We start from the raw sequence: 27,399 nt of genomic DNA, 5'->3' as shown, positions 1-27,399 counted from the left end.
ATATGGCAAAATGTCAACGTGTTAAATCCGAATGTAAGTACATAGTTACTTGCATTTTTCATTTTCTGTGTGTTTAAAACATTTATTAAAAATAGATAGATCAGTCACCTGGAGGGCCTGAGGGACATCCTACCTGAAGTTATCTATAGGATATTTAAAGAAAAGAGAAGGTAAATAATTATGACTTCAGTTAAGTAATAGAAATTAAAGTCCTATAATTAAAAAAAAAAAACCTGAAGAATAGCCAAAATTAAGCACACTAACAGTAGTGCTCTAGGGGAATTAAAAGTATGCTGGGAGGGCTTCCCTGGTGGCGCAGTGGTTGGGAGTCCGCCTGCCGATGCAGGGGACACGGGTTCGTGCCCCGGTCCGGGAAGATCCCACGTGCCACGGAGCGGCTGGGCCCGGGAGCCATGGCCGGCTGAGCCTGCGCGTCCGGAGCCTGTGCTCCGCAACGGGAGAGGCCACAGCAGTGAGAGGCCCGTGTACCGCTAAAAAAAAAAAAAAAAAAGTATGCTGGGGAGAAGTCTTGCTTGAATAAGCTGGGTATTTCTAAGCGAAATACAAACCTTTTCACTGGGCAATGCTGCATCTTTGTCGACTAACAAAATCTTAGATGAGTTCTTTTTATCAGAAGAGGACTCCGTCTCTATCAAATTCTCATCCTCTCTTAAGGCAGATTTTGAAGAACCCAAACAGTGGGACTGCTGGCTGGCAATCAGCTCACTGTGAATAATAAAACAAAAACAAAAACAGGCATCTTGAAACAAGAGCAGACACATGTCACCAATACTGTTATACTTGAAAGTATCTCAACAGGACAAAAAAAAAAAAAATGTTTTCCTTTCTGATGATGAAGCTCAAGTTTGAATAGAACATTAGAGACTTGAGCAGAATATTTGTGTAGAATATTAGAAATGAATGCATACCTTTAGCAGTAAGAATTGAAACCAAATTCCTCGTTAAAGGGTAACTACAGAAGAGAGAATTGCCCTCCTCCCCACACCCACAAAAAAAAAGCAAAGAAAAGAAGGTGTGAGAGACGAGATCATCCAAAAGAGGAAAAAAATGAATACAGCGTAAGGTTAAACATTGGAAGAGTCTAGGTTTTTGGTTTCTGAGACTGATTTTTGTTAATGGTCTTCTACGAGTCCTTCTGTGAAAGCAGAATGGCACTGTTGTGGGTCCTTGATTCTTCCATAGGGTCTCAGTAGTTAGAGAACAGACACGTGCAGCTAAGTTTCTGGTGTGTTGTTAACACCGGGCTCAAAGCAGAGCTGAGAGCAAGAGACCCTGGAAACCTCTTCCTCCCACAGGCCCCGTGAGGCAGGCAGAGCAGGCCGCGGCGGCTGCCCCCTCCACACGTAAACCGCTGCACGGCAAATGGAACGGTGGTATAAATGTGACCATTTTAGTCAGGTGATGAAGTAGGTACACAAGCTCGTATAATCTAAGGAAAAACAGGAAAACATCATTATCTTTTCCACTTAATCACGTGTTTGTCATGCGATGCCTTGGCCTCTGCTGGCAGAACGAGAAGTCACTTGAATCATTTCAAGCCACGGAGGTCAAAAGGGCCTTGAAAGAAAACTCTGAAATTGTCTTTGAATTTCTTTCATACACTAAGTTTAATATGTGTCCGCTCTGCTCTTAAAACTACTTAACACAAGCTTTTCCCTTAATATATGCGTGTTCTTGTTCAATAGTGAAAAATAGGAAGTTGTGCCCTCCTGGTACTTGCAATTATCTAAGATGATCTTTAAAAACCAAATATGAATAGATAATATTTAGTGTAAAAACCAGTTTTTGTTGACAGAATAACTGTATGATTTTTAAGCGACTCAGGCTTCTAAAAGGGCCAAACGATAATCCAAACAATGAAAATACCAGAAGGGAAGTTTAATCATAGAGTCCTATGAAAGTCAATGTGATGATTAAAATAAGGCTCTCAAAACAGAGGCTTCATCCTTTCTGTAATTTAAGATCAAAGAGCTAGGTTTGCTTTAACAATAGCAGACATTAGTGTAGCACCCCTCAACTAACTACAAGATTCAGCAATTCGAACAGTAAGATGAGCCTGAAAAATGCAGCATATGCCAGAAACTAATCCATTTTTTTTCTCTTAAAAAAACCAGTTGGATAAGGGTGGTCAAAAGGCACAAGCTTCCAGTTATGAGATACATAAGAACTAGGGATTTCATGTACAGTAGGATTAATGTAATTAACACTGCTGTAGGTTATATATAAAAGTTGTTGAGGGCTTCCCTGGTGGCGCAGTGGTTTAGAGTCCGCCTGCCGATGCAGGGGACACGGGTTTGTGCCCCGGTCCGGGAAGATCCCACATGCCGCGGAGCGGCTGGGCCCGTGAGCCATGGCCGCTGAGCCCGCGCGTCCGGAGCCTGTGCTCCGCCACGAGAGAGGCCGCAGCAGTGAGAGGCCCACGTACCGCAAAAAAAAAAAAAAAAGTTGTTGAGAAAGTAAATCCTAAGAGTTCTCATCACAAGGAAAAAATATATTTTTCTCTTTGTCTTTTATTTTGTGTCTCTATGAGATGATGGATGTTCACTAAACCTACTGTGGTCATCATTTCCTGATGCACTGGAATCATTATGCCGAACACCTTAAACTTATACAGTGCTGTATGCCAGTTATATCTCAATAAAACTGGAAAAAAAGAAACCAGTAACTGTTACCAGCTTATTAAATACAAATATTCTTTCTCCTGCATGATTTTTAAAAGTAACAAAGTTTGGGAAATGTACAGTAAACACAAAGGCCAAAGCAGTTGGATGTGTAAATAAGCCAATAGGGGCAAAAAGAATGTCTTATCTGGGGTCTAGGGAATGTAATCTGGACATGAAAGAAACGGCTTATCGATTCAAAAGGATCCTGGCTGAGGAATGCTCCGCAGCAGCATTCTACCCTGTAAAGTGACCTCCCCGTTCGTTTTAAAATAAAACATGTTTGCTCAGCTCATGACAACTGGCTTTGTTTTTAAGCAAAACTTTTGCCTCAGAAGCTGTCCTAGGCACAAACTTCTCACTGGAATCCAATACAGCCTCTGTACAATCAAAAACTCAACAGCCTACCCTGTGATGAAAAGAGGAAACCGTTTGTCAAACCGCAATTTCTGTTTGTAAACACTGCTTTCCGTTTCACAGTTGGCATGAAGTGGCTACTGCAGCCCTTTTAGAGTTCTCAGAACAGTAAGTAGGTTCCCTGGGTGTTTACAAACATGAAACAAGACTGACCTGGTAGAGGAGTTGTATTTGGTTCCACTGGCACTTTCCGAACAAGTGCACACCGATTTGTGGCGCACGATTCTCTGCACTCTGGAAGGCTTGAAGATGCTCATCCATTCCACGTCAGACAGGTGGCCTGGAGCTTCGATTATGAAGTTACTCGGGTGGCAGCACTTGGATTCCCACATGTCGCTTTCATGCAGACAGGCTTCGCTTTTATGGCAACATGAGGCTCCAGACCTTTCCAGGTGATCTTGACATTTGACATCTAGCTTTTCTGGTTGTTCTGAACCAGAACAGTTGGCCAGGCCCAGGTAAAGGCTGACGTCATGCCACTTTTTATCGGCTACAGATGTTGATGTTTCCGAGAGTTGTTTCTCTTCATTCTGAATCCCAACTCCATTACCTTTGGGTGATTTTGGGTGGATCTTGCAAAACGTACTTTTGTTTTCGGGTTCAGTCTGGATTTTTCCTCCCAGAGACCAAGACTTTTGTTTCTCCACTAAGTCTTTTGCAAGTAGAGATGAGATAGCAATTACACTTTTTCCCCCAAATGAAGTATTAACCTGTAGTTTCTTCTCTTTGCATACATCATAAGAGCTCTCGTCTGACTTATTTTGCTGAACCAACGTGGTCTCAAATTTTTGGTCCTTAACCAGTGACTTCTGATTTTCCTCCCTCTTAAAATCGACTTTTAGGTGGTTATTTTCAAGGTCTGATAAACACATTTCTCTGCTATGGTGGCATTACAAAAAACGGAAGTTATAAGATACACTTGATACTGTCGTTCTAAATATTTCACTCAAACCTCATCAGCTGAGCTAAACCCTAGTAAGACCCATTTGTCTGAGTTGAAAATATGAGGCAGAATTTTTATATTCTTCGGAGCCCAATTTTAGCCCAACCTCCTCCAGGGAGTCTTGCCGACCACCACACCCACTCCCCTCTTCCCATCCTTAATGTCCACTGCACTGACTCTCCATACTGCAAATCATTATCTTACTGTATATATTAATATATATCTAATTAATCAGATAGCAAATTTCCTATTATAACTATATCATTCACTGTTTCATACATATAAAAGTTTTGTCAAAAGATTCTAAAGGGGCTTCCCTGGTGGCGCAGTGGTTGAGAGTCCGCCTCCCAATGCAGGGGACGCGGGTTCGTGCCCCGGTCCGGGAGGATCCCACATGCCGCGGAGCGGCTGGGCCCGTGAGCCATGGCCGCTGTGCCTGCGCGTCCGGAGCCTGTGCTCCGCAACGGGAGAAGCCACAACAGTGAGAGGCCCGCGTACCGCAAAAAACAAAAAAAAAAAGGGGGCTTCCCTGGTGGCGCAGTGGTTGAGAGTCCGCCTACCGATGCAGGGGACGCGGGTTCGTGCCCCGGTCCGGGAAGATCCCACATGCCGCAGAGCGGCTGGGCCCGTGAGCCATGGCCGCTGAGCCTGCGCTCCGCAACGGGAAAGGCCACAGCAGTGAGAAGCCCACGTACCGCAAAAAAAAAAAAAAAAAGATTCTTAAGGTTTTTGTTCACATGTAGAAGCATTTTTAATCCTCCTGGAACCTAAGACGGCCTTTAACATACACTAAGTGTTCTGTAAATGCTCGTTGATTGATCTGTTATTTATCTTCCTAATTCACAGTTAAATAGACATAAAGTCAGGATTGAAAGGCAATGGAGAGTCAAGGTACGATAAATTGGCAAGTGCCAGATGTGTTCACCTACTGCATTCATGACCCTCCCATTCACCTGCTGGATGCCTGTGTATCTATATATGGAAAACTGGTCTAAGGTAAAAGTGACACCACATGTGCATAAAATAAAAATCATTGTGATAAACCTTCTAATAAATTGTCAAAGTTTTTCATGTCACACCTATTCAGGTGTTCTAATCTGTATGATTCTGATCCCTCCTTCTAGAATGGGATAAGCCACTTTATGTTCTTAAAGAATAACCTCAATCATCCAGCCCAGGTACCTTCCAGGGGAAATGCAGTGCAAAAAGGAGAAAGAGCCAATAGGTTAGGGGCTTCTGCCTGCAAGAGGTCGCTGGGTTGGTCTGGTGTTTATGAGTAGCAGCCACAGCTGGGATACAGAGCAATGGTGCAACAACCCCCAGCAAAAGACCTCGAAGAAGAGTACAGCAAATGCAGCAAAGTGTGGGTGAGTCCCCAGTTCTACTGTCTGTAGCAACAGCTGCTCCTTACATCCCTCCCTGCAACTCTGACCACCCCCATCCTGAACTCCACCCTCCGGGGAAAGGAGCTGCGTCATCCAGCCCAGCTTCTGCTCCTGTGTGCGGTGATGGGGAACTCCCTGAATTCCTGTTCCTTTCCATGACTCCCTGTACCATTTCTGCTTGTAAAAGTGGACTCAATTTAACTGTGGGGCAGTTGTATGCTTGTTAAATTAAACCAGACCTCATATATTTATATTTCAATTTTACAGAAACCAATTTAATTCACACACTGCCTTTTATAGGTAGGAGTAGACGTCTCCCCCTATTCACAAGGAAAATGGGAAAATCAGGCTGAGAGCAGAGCTCACCCTCAGCTGAACTTCTACTGCAGTTATTTATACCATTCTTTGGCATTATTTTAAGCAAGTACCATGCCCAATATATCTTCCTTTTCCCTACTCCTAGCCCGTGCCTAAAATACTGAGTGCTGAATGAATGAATAAATGATTCATCTCTGTAATTTCTACTTTAGCTCCAAGCCTTCTACACAACAAACACACAAATAATGTGTTTAATGAATTTAATCAAATGGTTAAATTAAGATCATGCCTAAAATTCTCACTACAACCCAGGATTAGGTCACACACATTTATTCCCTACTACCTACCAAACAGTAGTTAAGTACTGGCCCACAGCAGGTACTTAACAAATATTGACTGAACGATGGAATAACATATAAGATCATATTAATACATCATACTAAGATTACCTGGATTCCAGGGCCTTTGATTCCTCCACCTTTGAGTCATACATCTGTATTAATTCCTGAGAACTTTCCACATTGAAATTAAGAAACTGCAGATCACGCTGTTGTTTTATGTAAATCTGCCACAGATATTGATAAATCAAAATAAAGTGTAACAACAAAGCTAAACTGAGCCAACAACTGGCACTCTGAAATGCCAACACAGATCGGACAGTGACTAAAGAACTAGGCTGAATGTGTTTGCTTTTATTTTTCCTATGTTAGCACTGAGATTTGTTAATGTAACTAGTCTCCTGACCTTTCATTACCATAAGCAAGACCCTATCTGCTAGGTTAATGTGATACACCTTTCATGTCGTCGGGATTCCAAAAGCATCATAAACAAAATCACTGGGCACACACTTTTCCTAGTTTGATGCTTGTTTATAAGCGTTTCCCACCTAACAGAGAAGGTAAGTGGGAGCCTACCTGTCGCAGATTATGCAGCTCTGCGCTCACGCGTTCTTGCTTTGACTTTGCGATATCCAGTAACTCGTCTTTCCTTTTGTCTCTCTCTACTATTTAAGAACAAATATTATTAAAACGTTTTTCACCAGCCCATATCAACACAAACCTCTTCATTTCCAACAATTTTATGCGCGGCTAACTTTTTGCCCCTCCTCCTTCCTGAATTTTAAAATTGCAAAATGGATGGCTGGAAAGAGCTTTCATCAGTGATTCTGACTAGATCCTTCACCAAATTTGAAAACTTTCACAATATAATTAATGTTAAGTCAAAAAAGTCTTCAAAACTGTACCAACTCTCTGCTCAAATTACATGTGTGTGTCTGTATGTAAATAGCATAGAAAAAGGCTGAGAGCAAGCATGCTGAAGTGTCAAGTTATTTTTTAGATGGAAGGATTAACGACAATTATTTTCCTCTTTTTTTTTGAGGGGGTGGGTTCTAAATCTCTAAATTTAATACATATTACTTTACTCTTTACTTACTTATTCACATTACACAGGTAACTTACAAATGCATTTTCCTTGTAAAAACCCAAACAGCATATTACCTTTACCAACAGAAAAAAAACTAACATTACAAGGGGCAAAAAAAAAAAAAAAAAAAAATCACGATTTTCACCAGTATGTACGTCAATCTGATATAATCTCACAATCAGGCCACTTGTATGTATTCTCACTGAGCAAACTGAAGATATTTGGACCAATGAGGTGACCCCATAGGTAGACAAACTTGTCTTTCCATTTTAATGAAAGTCCAGCACTCCTTTACAGACTTTCTTTTTCTTGAAAACTCTTTACCCGATGGGTAATTAAGATTCAGAATGTTCTTTAATATACGTAGTATTACACCCAATTTTCTAGCACAAAAAGACAGAACAGAGGTTTTTGGGTTTTTTTTTAAATCTTCATTCTTTTACAAAGACCATAAACATTCTGCTGAAACACAGACACTTTGCTGTCACTAGGGTTGGGGTATGAGAAATCAGTATTTTGAAAAGTTTCAGAACTTGGCAGATGAGAACCCCCAGAAAGAAAAGATCTAAAGTGCTACACGAAGACTTGTACAGGAAAAAAATACTATTAGGCTTAAGGGGAAATAATTTCATTCACGTGGAAGTGATAGATCAACAATAAATTTCTCACCTAAAAAAACCCACTATCTTTACAAGAAGTTCTTTATAAGAAGCTAAATGCATAAACTGACCCTCTAATTATTAATACATGAATCGGTTTTGAGTAAATCAGGTGCAACCTAAATCAAGATTTACAACTTCTATGGTTTATTAACAAAGCACCTTTTCCACGTCATTTTTCTCGTGGATGAAAAAGAATACAAATATTTATTATTATCGCTTTACATTTGGAGCGTCACAGAAACCATTTAAGGACAAAGGCATGAGCTTTGCTGGAGACAGCAACTCTACCTGGACAGCTTTTCTGCAAAGTGTCTGCTGGCGGTCACTGGGGACCAGGTGGAATAAAGCGTGAGGAGCGATCTATGAAAGCCACCACCTCCTGGCCAAACGCACTTAACGCTCAGCCCTTCTGATACGGGTCTGCAGCATCATCTTTTTTTTTAAAAGATTTTTTTTGATATGGACCATTAACATTTTTTTTTTATTTATTTATTTTGGGCTGCATTGGGTCTTCACTACTGCACGTGCGTTTTTCTCTGGTTGTGGCGAGAGGCGGCTACTCTTCGTTGCGGTGTGCGGGCTTCTCGTTGTGGTGGCTTCTCTTGTTGTGGAGCACGGGCTCTAGGCACGCAGGCTTCAGTAGTTGTGGCACATGGGCTCAGTAGCTGTGGCTCACAGGCCTAGAGTGCAGGCTAAGTAGTTGTGGCGCACGGGCTTAGTTGCTCCGCGGCATGTGGCATCTATCCAGACCAGGGATCAAACCCGTGTCCCTTGCATTGGCTGGGGAATTCTTAGCCACTGTGCCACCAGGGAAGTCTGATGTGGACCATTTTTAACGTCTTTATTGAATTTGCCACAATATTGCTTCTGTTCTATGACTTGGCCTTTTGGCCACGAGGTATGTGGGATCCTAGCTCCCCGACCAAGGATCGAACCCTCACCCCCTGCACCCTCACCCCCTGCATTGGAAGGCAAAGTCCTAACCACTGGACCGCCGGGGAAGTCCCGCATCATCTTACTTTTTTTTTTTTTTTTTTGCGGTACGCGGGCCTCTCACTGTTGTGGCCTCTCCCGTTGCAGAGCACAGGCTCCGGACGTGGAGGCTCAGCGGCCACGGTTCACTGGCCCAGCCGCTCCGCAGCATGTGGGATCTTCCCGGACCGGGGCACGAACCCGTGTCCCCTGCATCGGCAGGCGGACTCTCAACCACTGCGCCACCAGGGAAGCCCTCATTTTACTGTTAAAGGTAATCCTCGTGCACAGAATTGAGAACTGTGCCTCGTGGCACAGTGAAAGCCACGGCGTCGGGTTTAAAACTTACGTCTCTTCAATTCTGAATTTCTTTCTTTGCATTAGGTGAGTCAACACCGTAACAAAAGCCTATAAAAGTAGTGCACTTGCAATGTTTATGTAGAGTCGCATTTAGTTTATGTGAATTCAACTCTATGCACAAAGGAAACAGTAAAACAGTAGCTCTTTCAGGATGGAAGTGACGCCCTCAGGGCATCTGGGATTCCGGGCTGCTCTCAGCTCTACCCACCTCTTCCATTAACAGCATGATCACACGCTGGGTGCATTCCCAGCACTCAGAGATACTTGTTTTGGACACAGCACCGCCCCTAAATAAAAGCCAGCTACTTTATTTGGCATTCAAGGATAATTTTAAATATATTTCAATACTGCCTTAATCTGACTTTAGAATAATCTACTGTTGCACGAAATAGAATTGTTTCCTAAGATCTGATACTTTCCTACGTGGCTGGGTTATCTGGGGTCAAAGTGGAGCGAGTCCGCCTATTTCACAAGTTGGTCACTGAAGACACAGAGGTATGGAACTCTGCTGACACCTGCCTGAGCGGGCAGCCTAAGGAAGACAGCACAAAGGAAAGGGTGCTGACGTCTGGACCTGCCAAATTCTGATCAAGCTTCTGTGCCTTTTACTGCCTGGGAGACCTTCACTCAGTCTCACAGGGCCTTGTTTATGGGACTCGCGGGGCCACAGAAATGTAAACTAGTATCATTGTTTCATTTGCAAACTTCTTATAAGCAACATGTACAAATGAAACATGTCTCTAAGCCTATGTGAAGAACTTCATCTTCAACAAGAGGAAAAAGAAGTTTTGAACTTAAAAGTACATTTTTAAGACATCTTCCAACCTTGAATAAAATGTGTTAATTTTTAGCCATGACACCTGATAGCATATTATCATGTTAAGCCTTTAAAAATTCTTTTCAGGCTTTAATTCACTTTTATAATTTAAACACACAAAAATTGTTCTGAGACAGTGGTACGAATTGAAAAGATATTTAAGAAATCAGCTTAGAAAAGGATAAAAAAATATTTCATAAAATGGATTTATTAGAGTATTATCTAACAAATTACATATACTTTACCTAGTAATACATAATAGAACATATGAGTAAAGACAGATGAACCAAAAAAAAAGGAGATTATTAAAATGTTCTGTAAATGTTTTTCCTTCCTCTGACCTCGCACATTTTATTCACAGCATCTGTAGAGCACTAAACTCTCTTTGGGCCTATGAGCTTCTTAGTCACTAGCAGAGTGCCTGGCACACAGATGCCGACCCAAAGATTGTGGGAATTCCACTATAAGGCTACAAACACATGTATATCTTTGTGTAGATGTACAAATATATGTATATCTTTATGTAAGTATCTGTAACAATGTAAGACATAATTACTTTGAGACACAGGAATCCTAGAAATAATGGAAATAGTGACCTCTAGTGGTAGGAAACTGCATTTCCCCAATCTTTAATCACATGAGATTAAAATTAAAAATTTCATTTTATTTGAAAAAATGTAATATAATACTGTATTCTGCCCTTTAACTTATAGAAATGTAGCCTCTTCCCAGCAGGAAGGACATTGAGAGTAGGTATGAGTAGACCCAAACATGTTCACTTAGTTAATTAAATTCTTTTTTCTTTTGACCATACCACATGGCATGCGGGATCTTAGTTCCCGGACCAGGGATCGAACCTGCGCCCCCTGCAGTGGAAGCGCGGAGTCCTAACCACTGGATCTCCAGGGAAGTCCCAGTTCATTTAATTTCTATTTCATTTAAAGTCCCAGTTCTAACTTTACCTCCAAACCTATGATTTTCTTCATACAAACCACCAAAATTAAAGTCTAACAAAATCTTCTTGGCTGTCAGGGCCATATATAGATAAGCTCTAAATATCAGTGATTCTCAGTTGGGAGCAGAGAAAGGAGAGGCTAGAAACTCTGACACACTGGGGTGGGTTGGGGTTAGAGTGTAGGAGAACATGGCGGTGAGGGAGAGTGGGGAGTGCCACTTTTATGTTTATCAGAAGGGGGCCTAAGTTACACCTTACTGACAAACTTGCTTTTAAGTCATGAAAAATTCATCCCCAACATCATTATTTTGCGGTCGTACTGATGTAACAAAACACATGAGTATTTTCCAACTGTAATAACTACAGGTGATCTATTTGCAAAATTGAAAAACTGTTGAATTCCTAATTTTTATCTAGTATTTGCAAATACTTGGCTCATAAGATTCTTTCTTATTGAATTTTTAAGCACAAGTACTATGTTTTTAGTGAGCTAGTATAGTCATGCACTCAAGCTAGAAGGGAGAGCAGCTCCTCATTTTACAGAAGAGGAAACAGAGTGAACTGGGAGGCACGATAACAGCTTTAAAATTCCCTGCCTGGTCCCTCCTCATTTCTCAAAGGGTGTTAAAATAAATTAATTAAATACATAAAGTATTTTGAGAGAGGTACAATTCACTTAGCCCATCATGGTAGTATCGTAGAACGTTCAGGTTACTTAAACTAATTATCTATTTTTACCAGCAAAAACCAATTCATCATGCAGGCAACTTTTCTCTTGCTTGAGGCGAATGATCTCTTCTCGTTGTCCATTATTTTCTGTTGTCTTTTCGTTTAGATCCTCTTCACAAATAGAAGGGAAAAAAAAGTCCTCAAATAAATACTAGTTCCTAGAAGAATACACACTGTGAATACCTCTCATGTCCTCAGCACCTGCTTCCAAATAATATGAAGTCCTGTTGGATCTACAGCCAAAATATGTCCCTCATCTAACATCTCACTGCACCCCCAGCAGTGACCCTGGCCAAGGCTTCCACCGTCTCCCTGCTCGAACCCTGCCTCTCCCTTTGCAGCCTACTGTCCACGGAGCAATCAGGGCCATCTGCTGGCGTCACTTCTCTGTTAAAAGCCCTTGTGCTACACTTAGGAGGAAATCCAAACTCATTACCTTAAGGCCTGCACAGCCTGGCCCTGCCCTTTCAATCTGTTCCTTACACTGGCCCCAACCTCAAAACCCACACCAGGGCTTTTGCATTTGCTCTTTCTTCTGCCTGGAAGGTCCTGGCCCAGATCTTTGCACAACTGGTTCTTCCCATCATCCAAGTTTCAGCTCTAATGTTCTCTTCAAAGACGCCTTCCCAGTGCACCCAAACCAAATGAGTCTTTTTCCCTCACTCTCTAGTCCATTATCCATGATGCTGCGTTTATTTTTGTAATAAATATTGAATTTATAAAATAAGAGTATAAAAGTTGATAAAAACAGACTTCTTTTTACTTTAAATCTTACCTAGGTAAACACAGCATTCAATAAATACTTATCGAATGCCTACAATGTACCCCAGCAGCTGTACTATTAACTGCGGATCCAAGAAAAGAGAAGACAGAGTCCGTCCCTGCTGTCAAGGGGCTTATAGTATGATTACGATTTTAGCTGAAGCTACAAATGGAGACAAAATTACGATTGACCACAAGTCAGGGCATCATAAGAACAAGATTTTAGGAGGTGGAGTTTTTAAATGAAACCTGCCCCAGTAGCCTTTCACAATTTGAACAGCAACTCCCTGCCTCATGAGGGATTCCACCAGGGACAGAGGTGGAGCAATTGCACGGCTCTGTCATTCTAGGTTTGCTCGTTCCACGGCAGGAGTCAGTCTTCGTGTCTAACGTGACGACCACTTATAAATGGGACAGTCTGGATAGACCTGGATAGCGCCTCCATCCAACAGCTTCCCCCGCCCACAGTGGGGAAAGGCCACATCCTCTGCAGACGAATATAAATTTTTACTCCATCGCCTAGACCCATATTCCAGTACATAGCACTAACCTATCTGGCACACCCAGCCTTCGTTTCATTAGAAAACTTCAAATAGTAGAAAAATAAACTGTGGGGTTACTGTGAGAATGCAAATAGAACAGGAGGACACAAAAGGAATTCCCCCCAAAATAAAACACGCACCGAAAAGCCACTGTGGGAGTTTGTGTTGTTCGTGGTAACTCCTCACCCCTCCCTGCGTTCCTCCCTCGATTTCTTGTAAATCCTCCCACAGGGGACTGCCTGACTCGGGGTTCAGCCACGTGACTCGCTTTGGCCACAGAATGAGGGGGAAGTGATGGTATATATGGGTCCTCCCATCTTTCTGCTTCTCTTAAGCTTCTGCCTTCACTGTGGGAAGAAATGCCCAGGCTAGCCGACCGGGGAGGAGAAGATGCCCCAGGGGAGCCGCACAGCTGGGCCCAACGGAGATCAGCCAATTCCCGTGTGGCTTCCAGATACATGAGCTTCTCAGATGCTCGTGGTTGCGTGCCACTGAGATACTGTCATTGGTTGCTACAAAGCTTATAGTAGCAATAGATAACCGGTACAGCAAAGGCAGGATTATTTTTAAAATAGAACGCATGAGGCAGTTTCCCCCAACTCTGTTATTTATCTTGTAACACAAAAAATTGCAGCATAATTCTATACAAATGAAATGAACATCTCAGGGTAGGACCTAAAGCTAACAACAGACCTACTCTCAGCTATGAGATTAAGTGAACCCAAATGAAGAAATATATTCCCAAGATAAAATGCTTAAATTTATGCCTCTTCCTTACCTTTTAGCTTATTGACTTCAATCTTAAGTGCCTTCAATTTCTGCTTATAATCTTGCTTTTCTTTCACAATACAGGTCTCCACCATCTTAGCATCGCGTAAGGCATGCTCTAACAATTTAAATTTACCCGAACAGTCAGCAATGTGATTGACTGCCTCGATAATATCTTTGTCCTACAAACCAAATTTGAAAACTGTTACATAAGATTTTAAAATTCCAACTAAACAATAAGAAAACACTACACTTATTAGGTCTCATTGTGGGAGAAGGATAAATTGGGACATTGGGATTGACATATACAAACTACTATATATAAAATAGAGAATGAGTAAGAGCCTGCTATAGCACAAGGAACTCTACTCAATACTCTGTAATGACCTATATGGGAAAAGAATCGAAAAACAAAGAGTGGATATATGTATATGTATAACTGATTCACTTTCCTGCGCACCTGAAACTAACACAACATTGTAAGTCAACTATACCCCAAAAAGAATTAAAAAAAAAAAAAAAGATCTCGTGTACCCGGTTTCATTCCAAGCACTTTCCATGTGCTACCCCATTTAATCCTCACAGTAACTCTCTGAGATAGGGACTATTGTTACTCCCCACGTGACAGAGGACTCGACAGTAAAGTGGCCACAGTTATACAACTGGTTAGTGATGGAGTTCCGACTTGAACTTAGCCGGCTGCCCGAAACCATGCACGCGCCACCATAGTTACTGTCTCAGAAAGTTTAGAAGCAAACATTTGATTGCCTATGAAACTGTAATAGCAATAGGAAGGCTGGTGGCCCTTGAGGGGGCTTCTTCTCTGCATTACAGATAAATCCCATAGGCCCTCTCTTCCTCCCCTTCTTTTCAGCTTGTTAAAATGACAGACACCAAGACCTTATCCCAAACCTACTCAATTCAGAACCTCTTATTGTTGAGGTGGTTGTTTTAATTACATAAAAGGTATCTATGTGCTTGTTGAAAAGCACTTCAAATAACACCTGAAAGTATAAAAATAATAAGCAAGAGTACTCCCCCACCACTCATGTGGAATAACTATTATTAGCAGGTTTTACCTTTGCTTAAGGACAAAGGTTTCTGCGATAGCATCCTATATGCGTTCCTAAAATACTTCGCAGTCTGCACATCTCACGTTAGGACTTATGGGAAAAATAGGATTTGGGCAGACCATTCAAAAACCGATGGAACTCTGTGATCAGACCAGTAGCAAAGAAACAGTAGTCCTGGGCTTCCCTGGTGGCACAGCGGTTGGGAGTCCACCTGCCGATGCAGGGGACACGGGTTCATGCCCCAGTCTGGGAATATCCCACGTGCCGCAGAGTGGCTGGGCCCGTGAGCCATGGCTGCTGAGCCTGCGCGTCTGGAGCCTGTGCTCCGCAACGGAAGAGGCCACAACAGTGAGAGGCCCACGTACCGCAAAAAAAAAGAAACAGTAGTCCTATTAAGTACAAGAACACAGTTTAGCAAACGCCACGGCAGACACATCAGTCAGGCAATCCTTTTCAGCTTCACCAGGAGTTTGCTATGATGGACACTGTAGGGGTTGCTGAAGCCAGGAACCTGGTCACTACTTGATTAAAGACAATTCTATAGATTTTAATATTTTCTTTTTAACTTTATGAAGGCTTGTCCCTGATCACTCAAAAACATTTATGTGCTGGGAAAAATCACATATGAATTAGCATGAGTGTCCCATTATACCAGAATCACTCCTCTAGTCACCTGCTGTCCAACACATGTGTTACCACATAGAAGAGACTTTATCAACCACTGTTTATGGCATGTTAGTGACTACAACAACTACTTGACTGCTAAGTTTTCTCCTCAATTAAAAACATATTAACGGGCTTCCCTGGTGGCGCAGTGGTTAAGAATCCACCTGCCAATGCAGGGGACAGAGGTTCGAGTCCTGGTCCGGGAAGATCCCACATGCTGCAGAGCAACTAAGCCTGTGCACCACAACTACTGAGCCCGCACTCTAGAGCCTGCGAGCCACAACTATTGAGCCCGCATGCTGCAACTACTGAAGCCTGCGCACCTAGAGCCCGTGCTCTGCAACAAGAGAAGCCACTGCAATGAGAAGCCTGTGCACCACAATGAAGAGTAGCCTCCGCTCACCGCAACTAGAGAAAGCCCGTGCGCAGCAACGAAGACCCAATGTAGCCAAAAATAAATTTAAAAAAAATATTAACAAGCAATTTGATAGCTAATGACTTTATGAGACCCAGTAATGGATACCTCGGAAGAAACCAGCTGAGTGCAGGCATGCTGGACCATGGAATGGGCCTTGGAGACAGAGACCCACAGCGCAGTCCTGCCTCCTCTCAGGGCCTTGGGGGCATCATTTTAAACTTGTTTCCCTCATTTCTAAAACCAGAATTTAAAAAAAGAGAGCAACATTGATAGCTCAACCTATCTGAGTCGCGGTGGGACTTCAGGAACTTCATGTACATTGCTGTACCCTATCAGCTACAAAGTGCCTGGCAAGTGGAAGTATCGTGATTCTGCATTACCTTCAGCTTTATCATGGTGGTGAGAGCCTGTTCTCGAGCTTGCAATTGTCCCACTTGAGCAGAAAGTTCCACTAATGTGTTGCTGAGATTTTCGTTTCTGACCTATCAGGGACAACACAAAATACTAATTGAGTCATTTAAAAGCTTTCATTACTCTCACCAGCCACAATCTGTGCTCATTCTTCTGTTTCGTTTTTTTCTCTGTTTAGCTTTTTTAGTAACAAAGTGGGCTAAGTAAGCAGTCATCAAAAAGGAACACAAATATCTATTTCCCCATTATCCCCAGCATCTTCTCAGTACTTGAGTTTTGCCCTACTGAATTCTATCAGTTACGTTTATAAACATGTCTACTTCCTAATGCTCTTTAATGAATACTTCCAGGTTGGCAAGAATGAAAACTGGATCAGCAAGAGACTTCCTTTGCTGAAACAAAGTAGCATTAATGAACTTTGGTGCATCTTTACTCTATGTTGAAATAACTTCATATTGGGGTATTCCCACTTTTCAGGGTTTTTTTTTTTTTTTTTACCCAGAGATCTAGATTTGATATAATTATTGTGTACATAATGTGTTTATTGGTTGGGAAAAAAAAGGAATAATCAGGCTTTTTAAAAGAGAGCTTCATGGAGGAAACTTAAATGCATGTTACTAAGTGAAAGAAGTCAATCTGAAAAGGCTACATATTGTATGATTCCAACTCTATGACATTCTGGAAAAGGCAAAACTCTGGAGACAGTAAAGAGATCAATGGTTGCCAGGGGTTGTGGCAGAGAAGAAGGGAGCAGAGCAGAGAGGGTTTTTAGGGCAGTGAAACTACTTCTGTATGACATTACAATGGTGGATGCAGGTCATTATTTGTCAAAACCCACAGAACACACAACACCAAGAGTGAACCCTAATGTAAACTATGGACTTTGGGCGGCAATGATGTGTCAGTGTAGATTCACTGATTGCAACAAATGTACTACTGTGATGTAGAATGTCCACAGTGGAGGAGGCTGGCTGGGGGAGAGGGCAGGGTCTATGAGAAATCTCTGTACATTCCACCCAATTTTGCTATGCACCTAAAACTGCTCTAAAAATTAAAGTTTATTAATTAAAAAAAAAATCTTCCTGCTATGGACTGAATTGCATCCCCCCCCCCGCCCAAATGCACATGTTGAAGCCCTATGAAGCCCTAACCTCTAATGTGATGGTGTTTGGGGGTGGAGCCTTTGAGAAGTAATTAGGTTTAGATGAGGTCATGAGAGTGGGGCCCTCATGATGGCATCCGTGTCCTCATAAGAAGAGACACCAGAGAGCTTGCTCATGTACTGTCTCTCTCCCTGCCACATGAGGACACAGTAAGAAGGTGACCATTTACAAGCCAAGAAGAGAGCCCGCACCAGAAACTGACCAGGCCGGCACCTTGATCTTGGACTTCTAACCTACAGAACTGTGAGGAAAGAAATTTCTGCGCAGTCTATGGTACTTTGTGATGGCAGCCCAAGCTGACCAACACGCTTCCATTTTTTAATTCAACATATCAAGAGATTCCAGAATAGTTTTCACTTATTTTATAGCTAGAAACTGTCTAGAAGAGTAATCTGGAAAAAATTTTAGACATAAAATCTATACAATTATTATGAGTTATTAAGACTCACTATATTACCAAGATCTATACTGATATCATTATGAAACAAGAATATGAAGGCTATAAGAACAACAAAAAAGGCTTTCTCACTGCGTCTCTCAAAAAGCATGAGCTCAAAAGATATCTGATGACTCACCAGCTAGAAATGAAAACTGAAAAATCACTCTTACACATTTTATTCCCAATATGCCACTAACGTGATATAGATACTTGTTTCATCAGATTACACACAGTTATTCAGAAAGCATAATGCGAAGCTACTTGATGATATGGATCTCAGAATCTGAGAAAGGCTTTCTAAAATAACCCACTGTTGATAAAATGATAGATGCTACCAAACAGAGGGCTTAACAGTCAGAAAAGGGCTGTAATGAAGCTTCATCTCCAAGACAAGATAGCACTGGCAGCTACCCAAAGCCCTACAAGGAACACAAAACCATGATGATGGATGGATGGATATACTTTCATACACACACACATGCATTTTTAATGGAAATATTTAAACCTAATTTTTCAATAACTGAAACACAAACAGAATTTGGGCTAGGGAAGCTTATCTTAAAACCAACCTCAAGGGCTTCCCTGGTGGCACAGTGGTTGAGAGTCCGCCTGCCGATGCGGGGGACACGGGTTCGTGTCCCGGGCCACGAGGATCCCACATGCCGCGGAGCGGCTGGGCCCGTGAGCCATGGCCGCTGAGCCTGCGCGTCCGGATCCTGTGCTCCGCAACGGGAGAGGCCACAACAGTGAGAGGCCCGCATACCGCAAAAAAAAAAAAAGAAAAAAAGAAAAAACCAACCTCAAGGTCTTCAGAGAGGAGAGTGGAATGGGTTGCCTTTTGGGCCATTTCTTGAAGCTGTAGTTGAGTCTTTTGAAGAGTACTCTGGTATTCAATTTGATTCGATTCAAGGGTTTTTACTTTCTTTGTGAGTGACCTGATTATTTCAGTTCTTTTATGTAGTTCACCTGAGGGAGATTTCATCAATAACTTACTTGTGGTCAGATCTGAAGCTGAAAATGCATTATTTTCAAAACACATGGTTAAAGGTTCATACTTCTTTTAAAAGTTTTTATTATGAAATGCACGATATTGTACCTTAGTCAAGAAACAGAACACCAGCAGCAACCCAGAAGGCCCTGTACGTCACTTCCTGAGCACAATCTCTCCAATTTCCCACCTTCCTAACCACCGTCCTGATCTTACTCATTTCCTTGTTTTTCATTATAGTTTTACTATCTATGACCACATCCCTAAGAACAGTTTAATTTGAACCATATGTAAATGGAATTATACTCTATGAATTCTTCTGTTTGCTTTTTTTGCTCAAGATTATGATCCTGGGAATTCCCTGGTGGCCCAGTGGTTAGGACTCCACGATTTCACTGCCAAGGGCCTGGGTTCGATCCCTGGGTGGGGAACTAAGATCCCACAAGCTGCCTGGCACAGACGAAAAAAAAAAAGATTATGATCCTGAGATGTATCCATGTGGCTGCAGGTAACTCCTGTTTGTGCACTGTCATTGCTGTATAATATCATTATATGATCATGCCACAATGTATTTATACATTCTACTACTGGTGGTCATTTGGACTGTTTCCACTTAGCAGCTATGATGTACAATGCTGCTCTAAATATTCTCCTACAAGCATCTTGGTGCTTTTGCAGGAGTTCCTCTAGAGCCTCGCTACCCAAAATGTGGCCCTTGGACCAGCAACAGGGACATCACGGGGACCTTGTTAGATACACAGACCTATCGTATCACAATCTACATATTAACAAGATCCTTAGGTAATTCCTGTGCATATTGAAGGGTGAGTAGATTTCCTAGAAGTGGAAATGCTGGGCCATAGCTATGTATATCTTCAACTTTACCAGAACTGTCAAATGATTTTCCAAAGTAGCTGTACCAGCTGACACGCCCACCAGCAGTGAATGAGCCTTCCCTTGCTCCCCACTTTTACCAATACCTGATATGTTTTGCCAGTCTGGTAAGTATAAAAAGGTCTCATTATGGTCTTAATTTGCATTTCCCTAATTACTAATGAGAATGAGAACTTTTTGTACATTTATTGGCCATTCAGTGTTCCGCGAAATGCCTATTCAGCTGTCTTCCTCATTTTAAAACCAGATATTGGGTTTCCCTGGTGGCGCAGTGGTTGAGAGTCTGCCTGCCAATGCAGGGGACACGGGTTCGTGCCCCGGGCCGCAAAGATCCCACATGCCGCAGAGCGGCTGGGCCCGTGAGCCATGGCCGCTGAGCCTGTGCGTCCGGAGCCTGTGCTCCGCAACGGGAGAGGCCACAACAGTGAGAGGCCCGCGTATCGCAAAATAAATAAATAAATAAATAAAAAATAACTTCTTGCTAAGAAATGCTAACCATCATCTGAGCCTTCAGAGAGTCGTAGTAGTAACATCAAAGATTACTGATCACACATGACCATAACAAATATAATTATAATGAAAAAGTTTGAAATATTACGAGAATTACCAAAATATGACACAGGGACACAAAGTGAGCAAACAGTGTTGGAAAAATGGTGCTGACAGACTTGCTCAGTACAGGGTTGCCACAAACCTTCCATTTCTAAAAATCATAATATCTGCAAAGTGCAATAAAACGAGGTATGCTTGTATATAATGTTATCTCTTGCTTTAATATGTTTATATAAAAGATATTAATTATATAAGACATATCGCATCTAACGTACAATCATATTAAATACTGCATTTATGTGTATCTACATGTGGGTGGGTGTGGTCAGAATAAAATCAGATGGTCATCAACGAAATGGAAAAATTACTCATATTTAGATTGTCGCATTTACAGAATCCTTTGTGTAATATAAGTAAAGAAGAAGGTGATACATTGTCTTTCTATTAAACAGATCGAGTATTTTCCCCTCTAGCACATTCTAGTATTAATGCAGTGTCAATAGAACATTCAGACTTTAGGGCAGCACGAAAGGGACGATAGTTAAAATATGGTACAAAAGGAAATTTTTGTAAGCCATTTTTGAGATTGCTCTAATTTTAAAAGATGACTATTTTAGGTATTTGAGATCAAGTTCAATACCAAGTTTAAAATCTTTGAGTCAGTTCAAGAGAAATGGCCAGTTCTGTGGCATCTTCATTCATACTTTAGCTCAAAACTAATTTCCTTCAGGTTCACTCTTGACACTCAATGTTGACTGAAGCTGCCCAGCCCTCTTTCTACAGCTAAGTACTTCGCTTGCCCTACTTTAATTCACATTGTGTTTGTTCTGTTGTGAGTGTTCATGATGTCGTCCTATCTTCAATTAAAATAAACTCCAGGGACTTCCCTCGTGGCGCAGTGGTTAAGAATCCGCCTGCCAATGCAGGGGACACGGGTTCGAGCCCTGGTCCTGGAAGATCCAACATGCCGAGGATCAACTAAGCCCATGCGCCACAACTACTGAGCCTGCGCTCTAGAGCCCATGAGCCACAACTCCTGAAGCCCACGCGCCTAGGGCCCATGCTCCGCAACAAGAGAAGCCACCGCAATGAGAAGACGGCACACGGCAACCAAGAGTAGCCCCCGCTCGCCGCAACTAGAGAAAGCCTGCACGCAGCAACAAAGACCCAACTCAGCCAAAAATAAATAAATAAAAATAAAATAAAATAAACTCCAGTGCAGCAGGGATTGTGTTGAGATGTTCCTATCTTACCCTTGAGCCCTTTTAACGTGCTGGCATGTACAAGTGCATGACAGATGCTGCTGCATATATGTCTGACCTTCTAATTTGCTGCAACGTTCTTCCAAAGTCAACACTTTCTGCCGATCCTCTTCCCATGAAAGAAGTTGTCTTTGATGTACTGCAACCATATCATTGAGCTCTCTATCTCGATCTTTTAATTCTCCAATGAGCAGCTGTAGCTCTCTCCGTTGTTTCTCGATAGTGGAAATCTCAACTTCTGACCCAATGTTCTAAACATAGAAAGTGGCTTCACGTCAGGATAAAACTAATCAACATAAATCGGCCAAAGCATATTTTCCAAACAATTATATCTTCTTTTGCTGCCAATGCAAGGTAGTTAAATTACGTTTTATTCACTGATTATAACATGACGTCAAAATTATGTATATTTAAAGCAAGTTCACACCTACTGTACTCTGCCTCTATCACTTTCTGTCGTACCATTTACACCACTCTTAAAGAGTGGGACCATTTGTAAAACCTCCATTGGTTAATCACAAATAAACCCATTTCTGCATTTTTTTTCTTTGCTGTCAACCCTCTCCTTGTATCAATCAACAATATTATCCCTCAGCTTGCCCCAGAAATTCTACGGCAGTCAAATAAAGGGGAACAGGAAGTAATTACTGTTTAAATGTAACTGATCCAAACTCAACATACCTACTTAAAAACAAATTTTGTAAAGGCAAAATTTCAAATATACACAGAAGACAAGAGAATAGTACAGTAGACTCCCATTTGCTCAGTACCTAGGCCTTTCTTACCACTATCAAGATTTTGCCACATCTGTTTCAATTTTCCTTTTTCTTTTTGATAAAAAATACTTTTTACTCTTAGATACTTTAGTATGCATCTCTAAAAATGAACGTTTTTATATAACCATGATGCCATTTTCATGCCTAACAAAATTATCTACGATAACACCTTTTAAGCATACATCATTTTAAAGTCTAGTGCAGTGAAGCTGGTCTGACCTAAATTGGAATCCAGAATTAGCCACTTAGTGGCTCTAAGACCTTGGGTAAGTTACTTAATGTCCTTAAGCCTTAATTTCCTTGTCTGTAAAATGGTAATAGCAGCATTTTAACTTCTAAGAGTTGTGTGGATTAAGCAAGATAATCTCTGTAAAGCACTTCACAGTACTTGGCACCATTGTAAGTGTCATTAAAAATTAATCACTAGTCAAGCTAAGAAGGAAGTGGAAAACTTTATTTGAGCCAAGTTGAAGATTATAACCTGGGAGACAGTCTTTCAGAAAGCTCTGAGAACTGTTCTGCCTGTAAGAGGTCAAAACACAGTTACAAACACTTTCAAGACAAAGGGCTATACATCAAAATAATATATTGACCTTTACACAATGCAGATCTGCGCATACAAGGCAAGTAGTGGGTCACAGTGACCCCTTACAGGATTGAGAAAGGAATGTTATCTCCTAAGGAGTTCCTTGCTGGCACTGGGAGAAAATAGCTTTTTTTTTTTTTTTTTTTTTGGCAAGCAGGCATTCCTACGTCTTCTAAAAGGATCTAGTTAATGTGTAATGCAGATGCACAATACACACCAAAGGGGAGGAAGCAGTGGCTCAGACGACAGAGAAAACTTTGTTAACTTTTTCTGGTCCTGCCTTAAAATAATTTTGTTCTATCATAAACGACCGACAAACATTAGCTAGTATTATCAATATTTTATTATTAAGATTGTAAGTCACATTCCAAAGTATGGTACTGTCCCCATCTATGAAATAAAGAACTAAAAAACAAAACCCAAAAACCAAATCACTATGCTGTATACCCGTAACTAACGCAATATTGTAATCCAACTATACTTCAATTAAAGAAAAAAAGCAAAACTAAAAATGTTACTTTAAGAATTCTACCTTAAAGACAGTAGTTTAAAGTTCACCAGAGGCCCATGTACACCCAGCACTCGCGACTCGACACTGCGCCTGGGCTGAACGACCCATTTTCATTAAGGTAAGGAAACTGATGTGACGCTCCGTTTTCCTTCTGCGTCCTGGGTATTGTTTTAAATTTTAAGCAAAAACGATTCCTGAATAACCCCAACGCACGTCGTCCCCGCGGTCTGCTCTCCTCTCTCCCCGGGACGCGACGGCGGAAACGGGAAACGCAGAGCATCAGCCGCTCACCTGGCGCCCGGCCAGGAAGGAGGCCGAAGGGTTCATAGGTGTTTCCTCTGCCCCCGGAGAGAGTCGGTGTGCGCAGCGTCACCCTAGAAACGCCATCGGCGCGCCTACCCGGAGCGGCGGGGGCGAGCCCCGAGCCCCGGAGCCCCGCACCCTCGCTGGCCCAAGCCACCTCGCCCAAACCGCCGGCCCCGCGGAACGCGCCCGGCCCACTCGGCTTACTGCGTAGCCGAGCGGCAGCCCCGGCTCTCGCGACACCTCGGCGGCCGCAAGACCCCGCAAGAGGCCGGTTCCCACTCGGCCTCGTCGGGCGCGGCCCCCGACCCCCTCCTGGCGTTTTGTTCTTCCATATCCGGGCCTGGGGACACTCGAATGATTTACCTGGAGCTGTAAAAGCCATTATCCCGGCCCACAAAGAACCGTTCTTCACCATGACCCTGGGAATGATGGAGCAAATGAAGAGCTGTTTCTGCGCTGTCGCCCTGGCGTGTGACCATGTGCTCGCTTACTTATTTCCCTCTTTCCCTCCTAAACTGTGAGCGCGGTTGCTCTGACTGCTGTGTACTCCGGGCAAGGAGAACACTTCCTGACTTCCTGGCATTCAAACAACAAACAGATGGAGGCAGACACCACCCCTAGTAGTTAATAGTCAGTTGCTGGCCATCCCAGCAGACAGCTCTCTAAACTGAGAATCACAGTTGAAAAGAGAGAGAAAAAAATTAAAAAAGGGTTTTTTTGACTCTTGATGTAGCTCTTTTGTTAAATGATGATGATGTACCCCTTGGGGTGGACGTGCACCCATTGGGGTATATCAAATGACGATGATGTACCTTTTGGGGTGGACTGCACCCCTTGGGTGGACGTGCCCCACTTAAGATGGACGTGCACCACCTGGCGTACAGCCGGGGTGGGTGCTGTCCCCCTTGGGGGTGTGCCCGAGCTGATTTAATCAGCCCCTTGGCTCGCGTGATTCCTATTGTTAAATCAGCCCCATACATCAGGTGACTCCCATTGAGTCAATCAGCACCATTTATCACGTGACTCCCACTAATTAAATCAGTCTCCACGAGTCACGTGGTTCTCGTTGATTAAACCGGCTCCCTTAAATATCGTGACCCCCACTAAATCAATCGTCCTTCTTAAATCTCTTGGCGTTCATTAAACCAATCAAACGCCTTAGATTTCCTGGCCCCCATTAAATCAATCTGCCTTCTTACGTCTCAGGGCATCCATTAAGAAGGATGATTGATTTAATTAGGGTCACCATATTTACGAAGGCAGATTGACTCAATGGGAGTGCTGTCCCACGTGGAGGGGGTGCTCAGGCGCCCCTTGGGGGACCGTGCACCCCCCGGTGTACATCAAATGATGATGACGTACCCCTTGGAACGCAATGCACCCCCTGGTGTACAGCCAAGGAGGGTGCTGTCCCCTTGGGGGGTGGACATGCACCCTGTGGGGCAAGAACCTTGACACTTTATCGTGACAATATTTACCACATTGAGTTGAAGCTAAGCTTTTTTCTCGTGCTGTTTCATAGTCACTCCTTCTTCCCCCTTTTACTCTTCGTTATAGAGGGACTATGAAAAAAATAATGCTTATCGTATTTAACCCCTGGTCACTCACCCACTACTGCTTAACCCATAAGATGGCATTTCTGGCAAGACAAATTACTAAAGTCTTAGTAGTATTTCAACTTTCCTTCTTGGTTGACTGTGAATTAGCAAAACGTGCCCTTGTGTTCATAAAAGACAATCTGAACATGGAAAAACAAATTTAAAATTTCTTACCTTGAAGCTTTACTGATTTGGGTGACACCTCCTTAGGATAGGCTCATGTTCAGGAGAACCAACAAGACAATACCTTAGAATTTAAAAATCAAAAAAGCAGGAACTTCCTTGGTGGCGCAGTGGTTAATAATCCACCTGCCAGTGCAGAGGACATGGGTTCGAGCCCTGGTCTGGGATGATCCCACGTGCCGTGGAGCAACTAAGCCCGTGTGCCACAACTGAGTCTGCGCTCTAGAGCCCACGAGCCACAACCACTGAAGCCCGTGTGCCTAGAGCCTGTGCTCTGCAACAAGAGAAGCCACCGCAATGAGAAGCCGCAGCGAAGAGTAGCCCATGCTTGCCTCAAGTAGAGAAAGCCGGGGCACAGCGACGAAGACGAAGACCCAACGCAGCCAAAAATAAAAAATTTTAAAAAACGCCAAAAAACTAAAAGGTAGAATTCATTTTTTAAAAATTGTAACTTATCAACCTTTAAGAGCGAGAAAGCTACCATGGATTACACCTTAAGTGACAGCTGATTTACTGGGGCTTCTATTTAATAACTAAAAAGGAATTTAAAATCACATGTTGCCAGCATCTATTTTTTTTAATGAATAAAATACTACATATCAAAACGTTGTCATGTTGAAATAATAATATTTGGGGTATACTGTGTTAAATAAAATCTATTGTTAAAATTAAAAAACTTTATTTGTATTTGAAGTTGCCAGCTTAATCTTTGCAAATCTCTTACATATTATAAGGCTGTTTAAAGGTTAGTATTCTTTTGCTAAAAACACAAGATTATAAAAGCATTTACATAATACATACACAGAATGTATGAATTAAACTCAATCCTTGAATATATATATATGTATATATATAATATATTTTTTGGCCACGTCATGCAGCTTGTGGGATCTTAGTTCCCTGACAAAGGATTGAACCCGGGCCACAGCAATGAAAGCGCCAAGCCCTAACCACTGGACCACCAGGGAACACCCCCTGAACTACACATTTTAATCAGAGATTAAAACTCTTGCATTTTAAATTTCAGGTCAAAGAAAAAGATTCACACATATTATACACAAGGACGATTTTAATCCTGCATTTTCCTGCAGTACCATCCACTGCTGGCTATATATGGACTGAAACTGCATTTGCCAAGAACTGTGAACATTAAGAATCTTTACATGAAGTCACACGTGTTGATACAAGCACAAAGACATCTTCCAGCACCAAGAGAATACACACATAACCACATACCAAATGGTTTTGATGGATAAATTTGCTTCATCAGGTAATTTTATTTAGCTAAATTCACAGTTAATGCAGAATTTCATTTTCTTAATTTACATCTTTATTATACAGTCTAAGATTTCAATTATTTAAAAACCCACTAATTCATTTGATTGCAATTTGCATGGCAATAAACAATGGGTTCTAACTTTCTTAAAGGTGTCTATAGCAATTTAAAATACCATGAGTCTTTAGTTTGTAGCACCTGACATAAGACCTTTATAAAAACAGATTTTAAATTCATTTAATGTACTCATTAAGATTCACTGTCACTGTTTCTCTTGTAAGAAAAACACATTTTAACTGCTATTTTCCAGACTATATTGAGCAATGGTGTATATTATTTTCAAATGGTTAGGAGAATTTTACATAAATTTATAGCCAGAAAAAGAACTCAGCCTCTCTGGATGCCTATCCACTCAAAACAATGATGAAAATAATGTATAAAATGGATTTGGGGGTCTGACCTCCTACTTAACATTATCAAACACCTTGCCAAGTATTCTTAGAAAATATCTTAAAATATCTGCAAATATTCTACCATATGACAAACCATCATTTCTTTAAC

At 42.0% G+C, this 27,399-nt stretch overlaps 1 protein-coding gene across 1 annotated transcript in view; it reads right to left on the bottom strand.

Moving 5' to 3' along the window:
* Positions 1 to 23,802, bottom strand: part of CCDC62 (coiled-coil domain containing 62) — a gene marked incomplete at its 5' end in the record, with an annotated part of 39,672 nt that extends 15,870 nt beyond the window's left edge. The window contains 10 exons of the mRNA XM_082852822.1: positions 566 to 726; positions 3,252 to 3,977; positions 6,194 to 6,309; positions 6,659 to 6,747; positions 11,674 to 11,775; positions 13,747 to 13,918; positions 16,274 to 16,375; positions 18,706 to 18,872; positions 21,661 to 21,853; positions 23,767 to 23,802. Coding sequence (XP_082708948.1) covers positions 566 to 726; positions 3,252 to 3,977; positions 6,194 to 6,309; positions 6,659 to 6,747; positions 11,674 to 11,775; positions 13,747 to 13,918; positions 16,274 to 16,375; positions 18,706 to 18,872; positions 21,661 to 21,853; positions 23,767 to 23,802 — 1,864 coding nt within the window. The remainder of the gene's footprint in view (positions 1 to 565; positions 727 to 3,251; positions 3,978 to 6,193; positions 6,310 to 6,658; positions 6,748 to 11,673; positions 11,776 to 13,746; positions 13,919 to 16,273; positions 16,376 to 18,705; positions 18,873 to 21,660; positions 21,854 to 23,766) is intronic.
* Positions 23,803 to 27,399: the final 3,597 nt, after the last annotated feature.

This window comes from Leucopleurus acutus (genome assembly GCF_964270905.1).
Source record: "Leucopleurus acutus genome assembly, chromosome: 13".
Lineage (NCBI taxonomy): Eukaryota > Metazoa > Chordata > Mammalia > Artiodactyla > Delphinidae > Leucopleurus > Leucopleurus acutus.
The sequence above is the reverse complement of the archived record's forward strand: the minus strand, read 5'-3'. Positions and strand labels throughout refer to the sequence as shown.